Here is a 17499-nt window from a genome sequence, read left to right as displayed (position 1 = left end):
TGTGAACACTGTACTTGGAGAACAGTCTGACACCAGCACTGGGTTAGTATGACTGTTCTCTCCTGTCTTAACGGTATATACTCATTATCCAGGACTCTCTCAGAAGCCCACTCTTGCCCCTGAACTTTTTGTATGGTCAGACAGGTTCTTGACTATGAAACTAAGTGCCCCACGTGACCCTTAGGCCTTTACTAGTGGTCTAGGGTCTCTTCTTCCCCTCTCTTTCCTTTTCTACCCTTCCCGTTCTAGAAGGGGCTGTAAGGAAGGGAAAGGGATTTCCCTAAGAGAAGAAAACAAGTTATGGCTGATGAGGGATTTGGGGCAGGACACTGCATCTTTTAATCTGGAATGCAGAGAATGTGGCAGTTTTGCTTCATGTCATGACTACAATGAGTTCTCTTGTAAGGAAAAAGAAATAGCATCGTTGGCCTCACATATTGGACTATATTTAAGGGAATGATGGGGCATGATGTTATAGTTTGGACATGTTTTGAAAATTCTTTTATCAAAGGGGACAAAAATATTTGCAGTGTTTCTGTTGGGCTCCTCAAATTGGGAAAGTACAGACTCTGGCTTTCATCAAGACTAAAAACACTGACAAAAAGCGAGATTCAGTTATCAGATAAACTGGCAAATACGCACTATAAATTTTGTATTCCAACCAGGGTTTTTGTTTTTAGTAGTTCTGGTTAGAGGTTACTTTGGGTGATTAAGTGCTCCACTGGACACTCCCAGCTCCATTTCTCGAACCGGGATCAACCCCCTACGGTCCTCAGAGCCATCGTTCAGACTACCGATACCCACTGGCTGGAGGGCGGGACCGCGCCGGTGGGGGCGCGCTCCCGAAGCGTCGTTGGCGGGTGGGAGTGGAGGCAGGCAGGCGCCCTGGGAGCGCGCGAGGCGTCATGTGCGCGCGCCCGCCCGCGCGCCCACGCCCCCACGCGCCCGTCCGCACTCCCGGGAAGTCTCGCGATGCCGTAGCCGGCTGCTCCCGCTGCGGGTGGCTCTGGCTGTTGCTGTGGTTGCCTGAGTTGCTGCTGCGGCGGCGGCGGCGGCGGCGGCGGCGGCGGCGGCGGCGGCGGCGGCGGCGGCGGTGCTGGTGGAGGTGTCGGCCCTTGGGCGGATGTTGACATTGTGTTGTTGTTATTGCTGATGGTAATGGCGGCGGCGGCGGCTGCGGCCGGGACCCCATCTCCTCTGTAGCCAGAGCCGAGGCAGCCAAGAGCGAACTCCGCGGCCTCTGAGCCCGAGGCAGCGACTCCCCTCAGCCTCCGCCGCCTCGCCAGCGCGTTTCTCGGCCCCGGCCCCTGGAGTCAGGCCCCTCTGGGCTGGGGGCCTCGGAGGCTCAGGATGGCGGATTTCGACGAGATCTACGAGGAGGAGGAGGACGAGGAGCGGGCCCTGGAGGAGCAGCTGCTCAAGTACTCGCCGGACCCAGTGGTGGTCCGCGGCTCCGGTCACGTCACCGTGTAAGGCCCGGAGGAGGGGAGGGCGAGGACGAGAAGGTGCAGGGCTGGGGTTGGGGGTGGGGGTGTGCTTACTCCTCGGGAGCCCTCTTTCCCCGGTGTCCGTCCTGTGTCGGGCCTTCGGGACGAGTAGGCGACCAGGAAGTGAGAACTTGCTTTAATTTCATTTGTTTCGATCTCGGGAGTGGGGACAGACACTGCCCTTCCTCCCCCCGCCCCCCACGCCCCCTTTAGTAGGCCCTGCAGGCCTGGGCGATGTGACGGATCCCAGGAGCGAAGGTTTTTCTTTAGAGTCTGCCCTTTGGGCCACCTCTTCTGCTTCGGGGTGGAAGTACGCGTATTTATGAGGTTCCTCCCCCTTGTTTTCTCATCCAGTTACCCTGTGGTTCTGTCTCCTCGTCTGTGCCTTTGAGCCTAGTGACATATGGCTCAGAGGCCAGATCTGGGCCATGTGAGACCCCAGTGACAATTGGTAATGAGCGGTCCACTGTTGTGTCTGTGCCGTTCACACATACTCCCGGGTCTTCCCGGTTTCTCGCAGGGTCCATTTCTGCGGAAGTCGCGCAGGTTCCTGTAATTGTCTGTGATAAACATGTACAGGTGAACCTGTCTTTGAGATCTGCAGAACGATGCGTGTTTACAAGCAGTTTCTAAAAAGAAAATCTACGTGCTGGACACACTGTGCTCAGGTCACTGAACACTCTCCGTAATCAAAGTCTCCTTTGGGCTTGAACTCGGGGATGGCTTCTGCATTTGATAAGGGTTCCTTCCCGTAAGTCTGATTTGCAACGTTTAAAAGTCCGGTCTTATTCAAACAATAAAGAAGGAGAGCTTTGTGAAAAAGGTCATGACTAATACAGGAATGTGAAGACTTGAACCAAATAATGAGCTGTCCGGAAGCAGGAAGTTTTGTAATGTTTGTCAGAGAAGTCCAGAGTTTTGTACAGCTCGTGAAGTATTTATGTGCCTCGTTCGAGATCTCTTGTTCGAATCCTAGATCAAACTTCTGTTCTTGTCAGGTACTTACTTCCACACTGCACCTTCTAGTGAAATAAAAGGGCCGGCAAGTCTGAGGGTGCCTGGAAAGGTGTTCGTTTTATTTGTGGTGTGGGGTGAGTGGGATGTGCAGTGAATAACTTTTAGTGAAAAGGTTAATACGACTTCTGCTAGAAGGTTTTTGGCAGAATCCGTGTTATTTCTCACGACGTGATGTGACCAGCCATATTGCTGTTTGGGGGTGCTTATGTAATGCTTTGATTTCCTTAGCACCTGTTAGTTTATATTGAGGTGACTTACTAGGGTGAAAAGACTGCATAATCATTGTCACAGTGCCATGGAAGACAATGGAATTTATCACCACGATAACAGCTACTTAGTATTTTAACTGTCATCACCAGCAGAATTAAGAAGTTTCATGGATATTAAATCTGTCTTTAACATGCATTACAGAACTTTTTTTTTAGTCTCCTAGCCCACCATTTAATTTTTTAGTTTGACACTTAGGACCTTCTTACATTGTTTTAAACCTAAGGAGTACATGTGTGCGTAAAGAAGGGATTTTTTTCCCCCCAAACTCTTTCATGCTGTCTCCCTGCCTTCCCCCCTAAATTCCTCTTGTTAAAGAAAGGCAGGCAAAATTTTGCTATTTAAAAAGGTGCTGCTAGAGTTGCAATGTTTCCTCTGTTTAAGGAAAAGAAAAACTAAGCACTCTGTTGGGTAAATAGAAAATATAATAGATAAAGTGCTCAGAACTAAATAGGCGATTATTAAGTTTGATTGTAGTTGGCTACTTAGGTTAATGGGGTGGGAAATAATTATTAGTGGTTTTTCAGCCCTACTGCCTATTAGAATTACCTGCAGAAATGAAACAAGAACAACAGCAAGAAAAGCTGCATTTTCCCCAAGGTCAGGCCAGTTGAAGGCCTGGTACCTGAGTGAGGCCCCCGCCTGGATGTTGGTTTGGAAAGTCCCACAGGTGATTCTAATGTGCAGGCAGGGTTGAAAACCTCCAGAGTGGGAGTACATGCCACCAGTACGCAGTATGCCTTACTTAGTACGCCGGGAGTTCGTATTTCTGCCATCTCTCTCGGTCACTTTCCCTCTTTTCCCCATTAGCTTGGTTCTAGGCTCTGGGTTCAAATCTGCCCTCTGCCACTTGAATAAATTAGTTATTCCTCTTTAGTTATGGTGGGGATCTTTATAGGCCTTGATTTTTAAGGTTATTGAGGATTAAATGAGACCGTATGTGCCAGGAAGTCATCACATTGTGTGATACGGTGCTCAATAAATATTAACCTTCGTTAGTTATCCTCTACACTTAAAAGTGTTCCGCTCTGAGAAAATTTAAGAAATCCGAACTGCTGTTTTCAAACCTAACAGTGGTTGACTTTAGTCCTATTTTTCCATTCCTAAACACTTTATATGAGGTTAAATTACTGTGTGAAGTGTTTGGAGGAAAATTAGTAAAGATCTTCATTGAAAACCTAAACATGTTTTGTGGTGACATAGGTAAGTATAGTAATAGTAATAGAGAACTTTTTACATGACTCTGTCATACACAGCTCACAGGCATGCTATGCCAGCGGGTAGCCCAGTTAGTGCCTATAAGGGTTTTGAAATTGGTTCTTTAAAAAAAATTTTTTTTTAAAGTTTTATTTATTTTTGAGCGAGAGCAAGAGAGAGAGCATGAGCTGGGAAGGGGCAAAGAAAGATGGAGACATAGAATCCAAAGCGGGCTCCGGGCTGTCAGAGCTGCATGCAGGGCTTGAACCCACTAGCTTTGCTTAAGTGACTGAGCCACCGTGGCGCCCTGGAAATTGGTTCTTATGGGTTACTCTGACTGTTGAGCATGTTCTGTTTTTACCTTTAAATATAAATGGGAAGAGCCATTAAAACAGTTGTAGTAAAACTGCTGCTGCTCCCAGCCAATCTTTTTGTTTTAAACTAAGGAGCTCTTCAGAGCACTCTTCTCTTACCAGTTTGGAAGTAAATGATAGTGCCAAGCGAATGATCTGTAATCCACATCAATCTGGATTACATACATGTTTTTCATAGATTTCACTTTTGAGTAGAGCTTTATACTTGAATAGTTCTAGTCTTTTTTCCTCCCTACTGTAATAATCATTTTACAGTATTACTCTTATTTTATTTTAGAAATCACTGTATTCTCATATGACACGATCTGGCATGTCATAGTGATGTGAAAAAGTAAGATACTTTCCATTTTCTCCTATATAGGCAGGTCGTGGTTATCTTGGGGGCATAATCAGATTTTGGGGATATAAGGATGTAAAACAGTAATTTGTCTAAATAAAGTCTGCTTTAAAAAAATTTTTTTTTATTGTCTTACTTATTTCTGAGAGAGAGAGAGAACATGAGCAGGGGAGGGTCAGAGAGAGAGGGAGACACAGAATCTGAAACAGGTTCTAGGCTCTGAGCTGTCAGCACAGAGCCCAGCGCGGGGCTCAAACCCATGAACTGTTAGATCATGACCTGAGCTGAAGCCGGATGCTTAACTGACTGAGCCACCCAGGCACCCCAACGGAGTCTGATTTAATGTGTTTTTTAATACAAATATTTTTATATTGATTGCAAATCAGAGTTATACTTTGTACTTCCATCATGATCAGTGTTCTTTTTTTGACATTCTTCTGGATAAGTTTAATAATTCTCTGCATTGCTAGATTTGCATGTAGCAGTATGGAACAGAGTGGCAGCTCCAACAGGGAGAAATCTTATACAGAAGCATATTTTGAAGAAAAGTGGTATTTGAAGGAAGAGGGAAATAAGTTCCTATTATTGCTTAACATTTACGTGCATGTAATTTAAAAGACGAGTTCACACTTCAATTAAAAGTAGATTTCCTGTGTGTGTGTGTGTGTGTGTGTGTGTGTGAGAGAGAGAGAGAGAGAGAGAAAGAGAGAGAGAATGAGGGAGAGAGATTTTTCTCATTATGTAATGAAGATGAGGGGAAAAGTGATTAACTCATTAGGTGGGATAGGCCAGATTGGTTAATATTTTTAAATTACAAAGTTTTTTACTCTTCAGTAGATTTGTCAAAATATAGTGATCATTTTTGAAGACTTTGATTTTTCACAATGACGACAGTGTTCAAGGATGTTAATCTAAAACTTCTAATTTAAAACTAGTTTCTAGACCAGTATTTTCTGTCTGATCTGTCACTATAGCTGACATTTGCTGCTGTCTCACTTCATGCCCTCCTATATCGGAGTCACGTGTGGGGCTCTCCTAGGGCATATGTATAAACTTCTTAAGCCCTGTCATAGAGCCAAGTTATTTTGCTCAGGTTTGTTTCTAATAATGTTACTCTCTTTTAATTTCATTAAGTTATTGTATCTTTATTTACTCTCTTCTGAGGTATAATCTTCCTACCACCTCCACAAATAATTCCTCATCTTTCAGTACCAGTTTTTTACCCATGGCTGTGGAACTTACTCTCTTGTCTTCATCTCAGGTATGCTGTGGAAAACGGAAAGATTTAGAAATGTGGCTTGAAAGGAAAAAACCTGGATACTACTTTGGGGTGCAGTAAGAGCTTTGCATAGGAGACATCACAAGATCACCTTGACCTTTCAAATGGTAGAGGCAATACAAAATGGCCTATCTTGAAATGTATCAGTATCCTGAGACTGCTACCAGATGCTGTAGTTAGCAACAGCAGATGTGAACGTGAATTGCCCAAATCACAGAATCACTTCAATTAAACAATTTTTTTAATTTCATAACTTTCACCTTCTCTCTCCCACCCAGCATGATACGTAAGGCGTATTCCATATTTAAAAATTAAACTTTTGTTCTGAGCTGTTTTTAAAAACATTATTGATATTTCTCCATCAGGCTGTAAAGTTCTTTGAGGGCAGTTCTTTATTTTTCCACTATTTAATCTAGCATCTGGAATTTTTTAGGTCCTCAAATGCTTGCTAAATAAATGAGATAATTGCATACATCTTTGGGTCTTGTCAGAGTCTCGTTCCTGAACCTCCTGATGAAGGCAGTGTCTTACAATAGGGCTTTTATATAGTCACATTCGAATAAGTGGCTTCCCTTTTTTTTTTTTTTTAAATTTTTTTTTTAATGTTTTATTTATTTCTAGGAGAGAGAGACAGCGTGAGCAGGGGAGGGTCAGAGAGAGAGGGAGTCACAGACTGAAACAGGCTCCAGGCTCCGAGCTGGCAGTCAGCACAGGGCCCGACGCGGGGCTCGAACCCACGAACCGTGAGATCATGACCTAAGCGAAAGTCGGACGCTTAACCGACTAAGCCACCCAGGCGCCCCGGCTTCCCTTTTTTTTTTAAACAAAATTTCATAATTATAAAGAAATTGTAAAATTAAGGTAAGATATTTTTTCCCCAGAGATTTTTTCCTTATTCATTATTTCAAAGGAAATTAATTTGATTTAGAATATAGCATCAAACATATCTTTGGTAACTATCACAGAGAAAAAGAACTTTAAACACTTTAATTGGACCAGCTACTAAAACTTCTCAGTGAGTAAACTTTCTTGAAGGAATAAGGAATATGGTTAGTAAACTGAAGTTTCACAATTTTACTGTATTTGGATTTGAAATTTACATGGTGTTTCAGTGTAAATTTCAGCTCAGTGTTGGATTTCTGCCTATTAACAGATGTGAAATTGACTAGTGCTTAAAATTTTGTGACTAGCTGAGTGGAATACAGGGACTGAATGGTGAAAAATAAGTTATATATTTCTCTAAAGGGTAGTATTTTTACTTTGAGAGCTACTCCTAAACTCCAACTTGAGTATTTAATTAATTAATTAATTAATTAAAGAGAGCATGAGCATGAGAGTGGGGAAGACGGGCAGAGGGAGAGAGAATCTTAAGCAGGCTCCGTGCTCAGCATGGAACCTAATACGAAGCTCCATTACACAACCCTGGGATCATGACCTGAATGGAAATCAAGAGTGGGACACTCAACCGAAAGAGCCACCCAGGCATCCTGAGTTTATATTTCTTATTAGGAATAGGTTAAAGGTCCAGGGTCTTTTACTCTCTATTGTATCTATGTCTGGTTAAGTTTCTAATCTGTAAAGTTACTTAAGATTTTATTCTCAATAAAATTAGGCTTTAAATACAACATGTAGCAACAAATACTTTTAAGTATCCTTACTTTAGTATCTTATGTGTAAGATTGTTTTTGTGACTTTTCATAATTTGTTTCAGAATCCATTTGTAAAATCAAATCTTAAACCAGACTTTCACTATTCATATAGTCTAGCTTAGTCCCAATGCAGATTTCTTTTTTTTTTTTAGTTTTTAATTTTTAATGTTTATTTACTTTTGAGAGAGAGAGAGAGAGAGCGCGAGTGAGCTCAAGTGGGGGAGGGGCAGAGAGTGAGGAAAACACAGAATCCAAAGCAGGCTCCAACTCACAAACCACAAGATCATGACTTGAGCCAAAGTCCCATGCCTAACTGACTGAGCCACCCAGGTGCCACCCCTCCCCAGTACAGGATTTCTTAAACTTGCCTGATCAGAATCATTAAGAGTATTTTATTTATTTTTTAAGGTTTATTTATTGGCAGGGGGCAGAGAGAAGGAGAGAGAATCCCAAGCAGGCTCTGTGCAGGCTGTCAGTGCAGAGCCTGATGCAGGATTTGAACTCACAAACTGAGGTCATGACTTGAGCCGAAACCAAGAGTTGGATGCTAAGCCGACTGAGCCACCCGGGCACCCAAGAGCTTTTAAAAAAATATACATTTTAGGTTTGCAGCTCTGATATCACCAGTCGGAATCTTTAAGGAAAGAGTCTAGGATTTTCTATTTCTTTTTAAGGTTTATTTATTTATTTTGAGAGAGTGCACACAAACTGGGGAGGGGCAGAGAGAAGGGAGAGAATCCATCCCAAGTAGGCTCTGTGCTGTCAGCATGGAACCTGATTTGGGGCTCAATCCCACAAACCATGAGATCATGACCTGAGCAGAAATCAAGATTTGGGCACTTAACCAACTGATCCACCCAGATGTCCCTAGGAATTTTTATTGTTAATAAGAGCTTAGGTAATTCTCATATCAGACACATTTAAAAGCAATTGATGGTATGTGGAAAGAGTATGGTTTTTGATGTTCACTGGATTAGTTTTAATTCTCAGATACTTCCTAACTGTAACTTAGTTGTAACCATTAACCTTTCTGAACTTTAGTTTCCTTGTCTGCAAAAGGGATAGTGTCTACCTCAGAGATTAGGTGTGAGAGTCAGAAATAATTTATCTAAGGTCATGGACCCATGGTAGAAATATAGCAAATTATTACTTATTACATATTTTGATACTTATCCCTTTGTACATATTTTTTGGCTAATCTTTACCGTTTTCCTAGAAATCCATCTAAAAGGTAACGTATGCTTTCCTGCTTTAAAACAAGATCCTGTGGTGCCTGGGTGGCTCAGTTGGTTAAGTGGCCGACTTTGGCTCAAGTCATGATCTCACGGCTCCAAGGCTCGTGAGTTTGAGCCCCATGTTGGGGCCTGTGCTGACATCTCAGAGTCTGGAGCCTGCTTCTGATTCTGTGTCTCCCCTCTCTCTCTGCCTCTCCCCTGCTCATGCTCTGTTTCTCCCTTTCTCTCTCAGAAATAAATAAAAGTTAAAAAAAAAAAAAGTAAAACAAGATCCTGAGCATAAGTCAGAATTATCTCATTGTGTTGAGAAAACATTTAATCAAAAGATATTATCAGGTTGGTACCCAGTCATATTCTTAGAGGTTCTTGAGGTATTTTGGGGTTGGAAGTTCTTCCCTTTTTTAAAAAATTTTTTTAAAATTTTTATTATTAAAAAATTTTTTTAAATGTTTTATTTATTTCTGAGAGAGAGAGAGAGAGAGAGGCAGCGTGAGCAGGGGAGGGTCAGAGAGTCCGAAGCAGGCTCCAGGCTCCGAGCTGGCTGTCAGCACAGAGCCCAATGCGGGGCTCAAACCCACGAACTGCGAGATCATGACCTGAGCTGAAGTCAGATGCTTAACCAACTGAGCCACCCAGGCACCCCTAAAAAAATTTTTTTTAATGTTTATTTTTGAGAGAGAGAGAGAGAGAGAAACAGTGAGTGGGGAGAGAGAGGTAGACATAGAATCCGAAGCAGGCTCCAGGCTCTGAGCTGTAGCACAGAGCCTGACACTGGGTTTGACCTCATGAACTGTGAGATCATGACCTAAACCAAAGTCGGACACTTAACCTACTGAGCCACCCAGGAGTCCTAAGGATCTTCTCTAAATGGCACTTTATTTTAAATTTCACATGTGTGGGCTTTTCTATTTACCTTCTTTAACTGATGGATGAACTGTAGGTTGGGAATGAGACAACCAATGTTATTAGAACTATGAGTAAAGTAAGAGAAGTTGATTCTGAGTCTGGATTTAGATGCTGGACTTTTAATACTTGAGTTCTAAGATATTTATTTACTTAGGGATTTTTTTGCTTAATCCTTCATTTTCAGCTGTCTTTTTTTTTTTTTTTTTAATGTTTGTTTATTATTGAGAGAGAGAGTCAGAGCTTGAGCCAGAGAGGGCCAGAGAGAGGGAAATACAGAATCTGAAGCTGGTTCCAGGCTCTGAGCTGCCAGCACAGAGCCCAACACAGAACTTGAATCCATGGACTGATCATGACTTGAGCCAAAGTTGTATGCTCAACTGACTGAGCCACCCAGGCGCCTCAATTTTCAACTGTCTTATTGAAGTTTCCTGATAAGTAATTTAACAAACATTTATTAAATTTTATGTTAAGGTATTATGCGAGACTCTAGCTACATAGTTATGAATAAAACACATAGTTGCTCTGTTCTCCTAGAGCTAATAGTTAAGAGACAAATTGTGTCTGAGCACATTGCTGTGAAGGTGCCTGGTAGAGTGCTGTGAATAAAAATAACGTGGCTAGGGAGGAGTTCTCTGCGGAGTAACATTTAGGAAGGGTGAGAGAGTTCTGTGAAGAGCATCCCACGTGTGGAAAACGTAAAGTAAGTGTGGCTGGCCCGAGGAGCTGGATGCTACTGTGTACTGCGCTGAATGTAGGGAGTTTAAGGGGACAGTGCCTGGAAAGGAGGTCGGTGAGCTTCAGTAGAGGCAGGAGACGATTGGAGAGGGATTAGACCCAAACTGGAGACAGTAGTTAGGAGGCTTTTGTGCAGATGAGACATGATACTGGCGATGGTCTTTTGATGAAGCAGGTGTTATGGTTCTGTCTATAGGTCATCAAATTTCCTATGAGATATGGAAAAATAGCAGTAGCTGCTTTTGCTATCTCATTCCCCATGCCCGTCTCATTTTTTATTTTGCGTTGTGTTTTTTGTTTTGCTTTGTAAAAAGTGAGGTCAGAGAACCGTGGCTTCCCTTACTGTAGGCGAGACTGTCTTGATGACATACCTGCATTTCCTGTTCTGCTACCACAGAGCAGCCAGCCTGCCAGGAGAACAGCCTGTGCCGGAAGTGGAGAGGGGCTTTCCCGCAAGATCTGAGATTTTGAAGTGAGGAACTTTGTAAAGTCTAACCCTTCAACTACAAGACGTGTGGTGTTTGACAATGATCTGTTTATTAGGTTGGAAGAAAAGGCTGTGCTTTTAAAGTCTTGACACTTAAAACTCAGTTGAACACACGATGGTTGAAATTTTCTCACAAAGGCCCGGGCAGATGACTTGTTTTCTCCTTTCTCTTCTCCTATCATTTATGTAGGGTCCTACCATGCAAGTAAACCTAAGCTTATTTGGGTTAGACTTGCTTGGACTTTGGGGTAACCTACCTTGTGGTTGGTTTTTAGTGTGTTTGCATGTGTGTGTGTATGTGTTTGGGTATGCATATGCTTCCTGCAAGAGCTCCTTTTTTAATTCTCTTTGAATTTGTGTTGTAGTTACAGTGGAGTCCTTGGTTCTAGGAAAGGAATCCTGTGTCCTCACCTTCTTTTTCTGCTCTTTCTAAACTATTCAATTGTAAATGTCACTTGAAATTGACATTTTTGGTAGTTTATACTGTAATCCAGTTCAACCATATATTCTTAGATGAACATAATTTATCATTTTTTAAAAAAGTGTTTATTTATTTTGAGAGAGAGTGTGTGCACACAGGTGCCCATGCTTGTGCAAGAGTGGGGGAAGGGCAGAGAGACAGGGAGAGAGAGAACCTAAGCAGACTCTGCTGTCAGCACAGAGCCCTACTAGGGGCTTAGTCTCACTAACCATGAGATCATGACCTGAGCGGAAATCAAGAGCCAGACGCTTAACAGACTGAGCCACTCAGGTGCCCTCATAATTTATAATTATTGTATTGCTCATATGATTTATGTAAGTGTGAAGAATATTCTAACATATGTATAAATTATATAGTTGAGTTAGATTAATTGAATTCCTATATCATCAGAAGTTATTGCTATTAAGTTTAATCTCTATACATTACATACCCACCATTGTTTAACAACATATGTAAACATCTTTAAATACTTGAAAATATAATCTTAATAATTGAAAATTAGTAAAATTCTAATGCTAGAATATTATGGAACTATATAGTGATGAGTGAATTAATAAATGACTTAAATAATTAAGTCTTTGATTTCACTAGTTTATTAGTAAGATTGTATTTTCACAGGGGCGCCTGGGTGGCTCAGTTGGTTAAGCATCTGACTCTTGATTTCAGCTGAGGTCATGATCTCGCAGTTCATGAGTTCGAGCCCCACATTGGGCTGAACCCAAATATTCAGAATTTGGTCACACAGTTAAAATTTTTAGATGTGTTCTGAGATTCATATATGTCTTTCAACTCCAGAAGTTCCATATCTTCTGGGTAAATAAACATAGGGCACTTTCAGTTCTGTCCCTTCCTCCTTGAGCCACATTGGTATTCCAATGTGTATCAAGGCAGCCAGATGAATTTAAAGTGTGTCTTTTATGCATTAAACTCTGCTAATTTCTTCTATAGTATGACTCCATCTTCCAAAATAGCTAAAAAGCTGATTCCATTGAGCTCAGAGTTCAACATTAGGAAATAAGTGTTGTCTTCACTTGCCATCCTCATAGCTCCCCATGTGTTCACTTCTTAAATTCCAGTTCATACATTCATAGATCTTGTCATATCATTAGGAAAATAAAATTCTATGAGTCTAGATTTGTACAGGTTGAGTGTCTCAAGATCCAGAATATCCAAAACTGATTTCATAATCTTTTCCCCACATTAATTTCAACTGCAGTCTTTTTATTCTCAGTCGATGGCAGATCTGGCATCCTGTTTGTTTAGATTAAAAACATCTTTGATACATCCTTGAAGTCCCTCTTTCTCTTTCCTTGCGTCCAGGCTGTTAAGAAATCATCCATTGGCTCTGTCTTCAAAATATATTCCAATTTGGACCTTTTTTTTTTTTTTTTATAATCTCCACTACTGGTGTGAGTTTTCATCATCTCTCATCTGCTGTATGCTTATTTTTTTTCTCTCTCTCCTTCCTTTATCTCTCAACCTTTATGGTCGTCTTAGTACATCTGCCATAGTGATCCTTTGATTTTTTATTTATTTCTTTTTTTAAAAATATGCTATTTCTTTTTTTAAAATATGGAGCATTATGCTACAGATTTTTTTTTTAATGTTTACTTTATTATTTTTGAGAAAGAGACAGCGTGAACAAGGGAGGAGCAGAGGGTGGGGGGACAGAAGATCCAAAGTGGGCTCTGTGCTGACAGCAGAGAGCCCGATGTGGGGCTGAAACTCATGAACTGTGAGGTCATGACCTGAGTCGAAGGTAGGTGCTTAACTGCCTAAGCCACCCAAGTGCCCCACCATCCTTTTAAAACCTAAATCAGATCCCGTCTCTTCTGTATTAAGCCTCTCCAAAGCTCCTGATCCTCAGAGTTTAAGTCCTTTTTAGTGGCCTATACGACCCTGTGTGATCTGACCCGTTGTTACTTTTCGGACTTCTTTTCTACTATTGTTTGATTTGTTTACCCCATTCTAGTCACACTAGCCTCCTTTCTGTTCTCCTGATGATTCCAAGTGCATCCTGGCTTAGGGCTTTTGCACTGGCTGGTTCCACTTTCTGGAATATTCCCCTCCCAGATAACCAGAAGGCTAGCTCATTCACCTTCAGATCTTTCACAGTTATCTTCTTAATGACCTCACCCTCCATTTAAATGAAAACTCATCTACTTCCCCTTTGTTGTTTTTTCATAATTGCCTTTTCAGAAAGTTGAGATGAGCCATGCTTGATAAAGAGTGCACACTTGACAGGCTTCTCTTTCAAGGAGAAAAACTCAAAAATTTTTTTGACGAGAATAAAGTTTTAAAGCTTTCTTCCTATTTTACAGCAGCTGTCCCACCTATAAAATGTGAATTTAGAAAGCCTTGCTAATTTTTTTTTTCTTAAAAACTTTGGGACACCATTTGACCTTCAGGCCATGTATGACCTTGAGAGGCCAGTTGTCTTACCTGAAGCAAACAAAGCCAGAAGGGAGATTTGCTTTCCTAAAACAATATACCTAGTTGATATCTGAACCAGGATTAGAACTTGGGCATTACGTCTTTCCACTGTATTGCTCTTCCATCTTCACCACAGTAATTTCTTTGTGCTTTCCAGCCTTTGTCTCACCTGCCTGGACTCCTGGTCCGATGCTTGCCCATATTAGCTGGTAGAGTTTGTAACTCTTTCATATAGCCTGTCTTTCTTAAACCTAGCACCTCCCTGGGTAGCCTGTTTTCCTTTATATCACTCTCTGACCTTGAAGAGGTTGACAAAAAGTTGGAAAATCTTTCACAGATAACAGCCAGTTTGATCATTGGCTATTCTATTTGCTGAGCTGTTTGAAGAAGGTATTTGTGAAGTCATTGATATTTGGGCATGCTCTAGTTTATCAGGATATCCATAGTGGCCATTAAATGATGTTGCCCACTTTATTAGAAGAATGATGACCATAATAAAAACACCAGACATTTATGTTGTTTTATAATAAAAGCAGGTACAACATATAGGGTTTATGCCACGCACTGTTGGTGCTTTATTATATGAACTATTTAATGAGTTAGGCACTATTATTGTCCCTGGTGTATGAATGGGGAAACTAAAGCCTTTTCTTAAAGGTAACTAAACTTGCTCAAAGTGACACATCTAGTAAATAGCAGGATCAGGATTTCATTCCAGGCAGTCTGGCTGGCTCCAGAGTCTGTTTATTTAATTGCTTCTTTTACTTTATTGAACCAAGGCAACAAACTTACGTATTCTCTATATTATTCATCAACACAAACATTTATAAATCTATTTGTTTTGCGATTTTTAGGTATAAACGTGAAAAGCTGAAAAACATTTTATTTTTCTAGATCCATATGAGAATGTTAACATTTATTTTGTACTAGTTTTAATTTTATATTTTCTGTTTGGAAAAAGAGCTTTTTCCCCCTCCAACTCTCAAATATCTTCCCAATCTAGAAGTTTCTATTTTATGGAGATAAACATTTTTTATACTTACAGAGAAAGTTGTTAGAGGCAATTTCCTTTATTAGAAATTGCCCCAGACTTGGGGTCAGGCCAGTAAGGGCTCTCGACTAGATCTCCTACATATTAATTAGCCATGAGTCCTGAGTTACTTCTTAGACATTAATTTCCTCATCTATAAAATGAAGTGTTTGGACTAAATGATAACCAGGCTTTTCTAGCTCTCAGATTCTGAGATTCTACTGTTGTGAATTAGAAGTTATTTTTTTCTTTTTAATTCTTTAATGTGACACTTAATCTTGGGGTTGTGAGTTTGAGTCCCACATTGGGTATAGAGATTACTTAAAAGTAAAATTTAAAAAAAATCTTTTTAGTCATTTATATTTTCTTTAGATTTAATCCTTTCTCTGTTTTTTTTTAAAATCCTTTTCTAATTATAATAAGAAACAAAGATTATGTAAAAATTGGAAAGTAATACTTCTCAGTGAAGCAGAAAACAAACTGTCTGTAATCACCAAGAGACCAAGGTCACTTAATATTTTGGTGTATTTGCTTCTAGTCCTTATTAAATTTTTCTTTCTAGGAATCTCTTGTTTAAAATAGCAATATATGTTATTATAGAAATTTTAGAAAACCTGAAAATATCGAAAATGAAATAGTACCCATAAGGTAATTGCCTATGATTAACCACTATTAATATTTTGATGGATTATCTTTTTAAATTTTTCTCTGTGTATATGTAAAAATTTTTATTAAAAAAATTGAGACCATACATAAAAGTATTTTGTATCCTACATTTTTCATTTAATGTTAGGAAAATTTGCCAGTGTCACTGTGGGTTCTTAAAGTATGAAATATAAGGCTCTATTAGATTTCAGAGAACAGAATCACTCAGAGGACCTTAAGCAGTGGAAATTTATTGTAAGAATGCATGGACACTAAGGAAGACAGGAGGCTTTTGTCACTGTGCAGCCAGGCTTCAAGGAGACTGGAATATTAACATTTTTGGATATAGTGCAGCCTGGCTACGAAGTTATTCTGTTATTTTTCTCAGTAGCATGTGTCCTTTGCCCCCTGGTCTGATGGTCTACCACAGGACTTACCTGCTTTCAGTCTGAGCTTATGCTGTTGCACTGTGGACTGGTGGAGTGCTTTTCCCTTCTGTCTCATTGTATCTGCTTACTTGTCGGCTTCAGCATAGTCCTTACTTCCGCTTATTCGTGGCTTTACTGTATCTTGGCTTCAGTCAAAGCTTCATGTTACCAACTATTGTCTCCTGTGTAGATACCTCAAGAAAGAGGATCAGATTGAGTTAGTTAATGTTGTCTAAGTTGGATGGTTTGTTGGGCCTTGCCATCCCATATGCTGCTAGCTAGCCCAGGGATTAGCTGTTCTAAAATCAAATGCCCATTTGTGGTCTAATTCACCAGAGCATAGGGAATTCCTAGTCAGGCACTCAGAGTAACAGGCCTCTCTTTAGTATACTTGGTTTTGAGTTACACAGTGTCTTTTCAGACGCCTGTATTATAATTAATGTAATTGTTGACATTTCTATTATTTTAGAACTTTCGCTGTTAAAAATAGCACTGCAACTGAGAAGCAAGGAAAATAAACACAAAACAAAACAAGTTGAAGCTGTCAGATTCTTGCAGTTCTGTATTTAAAAGACAAAATTCAGAACATAATGAGATCAAAACATAATTGAACTCAAAATAAGAATGCATTAGTGAGACATTAATATGAAGAGATATAAAGAACATGGAAGAATTAAAAATGGAGGTAAAAGAGACTGAATTTTTTTTTTTTTGAAGTGGGATCCATGCTGAGAGCAGAGCCCATCATGGGGCTTAAACTCAAGACCCTGAGATCAAGACCTCAGCTGAGATCAAGAGTTGGATGCTTAATTGACTGAGCCACCTAGGTGCCCCAGATATATATATTTTAAGATTTTATGTAATCTTTACATCCAATATGGGGCTCTAACAACCCTGAGATCAAGAGTTGCATTCTCTGAGACAGTCAGGTGCCCCAAGACTGGATATTATATGGGCTTGAACTATAGAAAAAGTTAAAACGCATTCAGAAAAACTGTTGATTAGTGAACCCAAACTCCCTGTTTACTTAATGGTAAATTACCTGGTTAATACCAAATAGCTTCATATAGAAAAAAAATCATAATGGTATTGTATATTATGAAATCTTTTTAAAGTATTTATTTAACAACTACATCTGAAAATTAGATCTTATTTTAAGAAACAACAAATAAAATGTTTAATACTCTCTTACCAAAATGACACTGCAGAAGACTTGATTATTCATTAACATATTTGTGCCAATTGTAATTATTTTCTTCTGATACATTTCTAGAAGGAGAATTACTGGGTCAAAAGATATGAATGTGTTTTTGACTCTTATATACTATGAAATTGTACTCAAAGTTTCTGTTATTTTGTAAGTATTTTCCCTTTACAGTTAAAATTATAGTGTATGTGCAGTTTTGTATTTTTTTTACTTAATAGTATTGTATATGTATTTCCTATGTTGTTTGCAAACTTCATTTTTAATAGTTGTCTAATATTCTGTTATATTGAGATACTAAAATTTAC

General features: G+C 40.0%; 1 protein-coding gene across 1 annotated transcript in view; it reads left to right on the top strand.

Moving 5' to 3' along the window:
- The first annotated feature begins 978 nt into the window (after positions 1 to 978).
- Positions 979 to 17499, top strand: part of CHIC2 (cysteine rich hydrophobic domain 2) — a 58891-nt gene continuing 42370 nt past the window's right edge. The window contains exon 1 of the mRNA XM_039220468.1: positions 979 to 1469. Coding sequence (XP_039076399.1) covers positions 1351 to 1469 — 119 coding nt within the window. The 5' untranslated portion in view covers positions 979 to 1350. The remainder of the gene's footprint in view (positions 1470 to 17499) is intronic.

Source organism: Hyaena hyaena, unplaced genomic scaffold, assembly GCF_003009895.1.
Source record: "Hyaena hyaena isolate Hyena2069 unplaced genomic scaffold, ASM300989v1 scaffold_891, whole genome shotgun sequence".
Lineage (NCBI taxonomy): Eukaryota > Metazoa > Chordata > Mammalia > Carnivora > Hyaenidae > Hyaena > Hyaena hyaena.
This window is presented reverse-complemented; position numbering and strand designations above follow the sequence as displayed.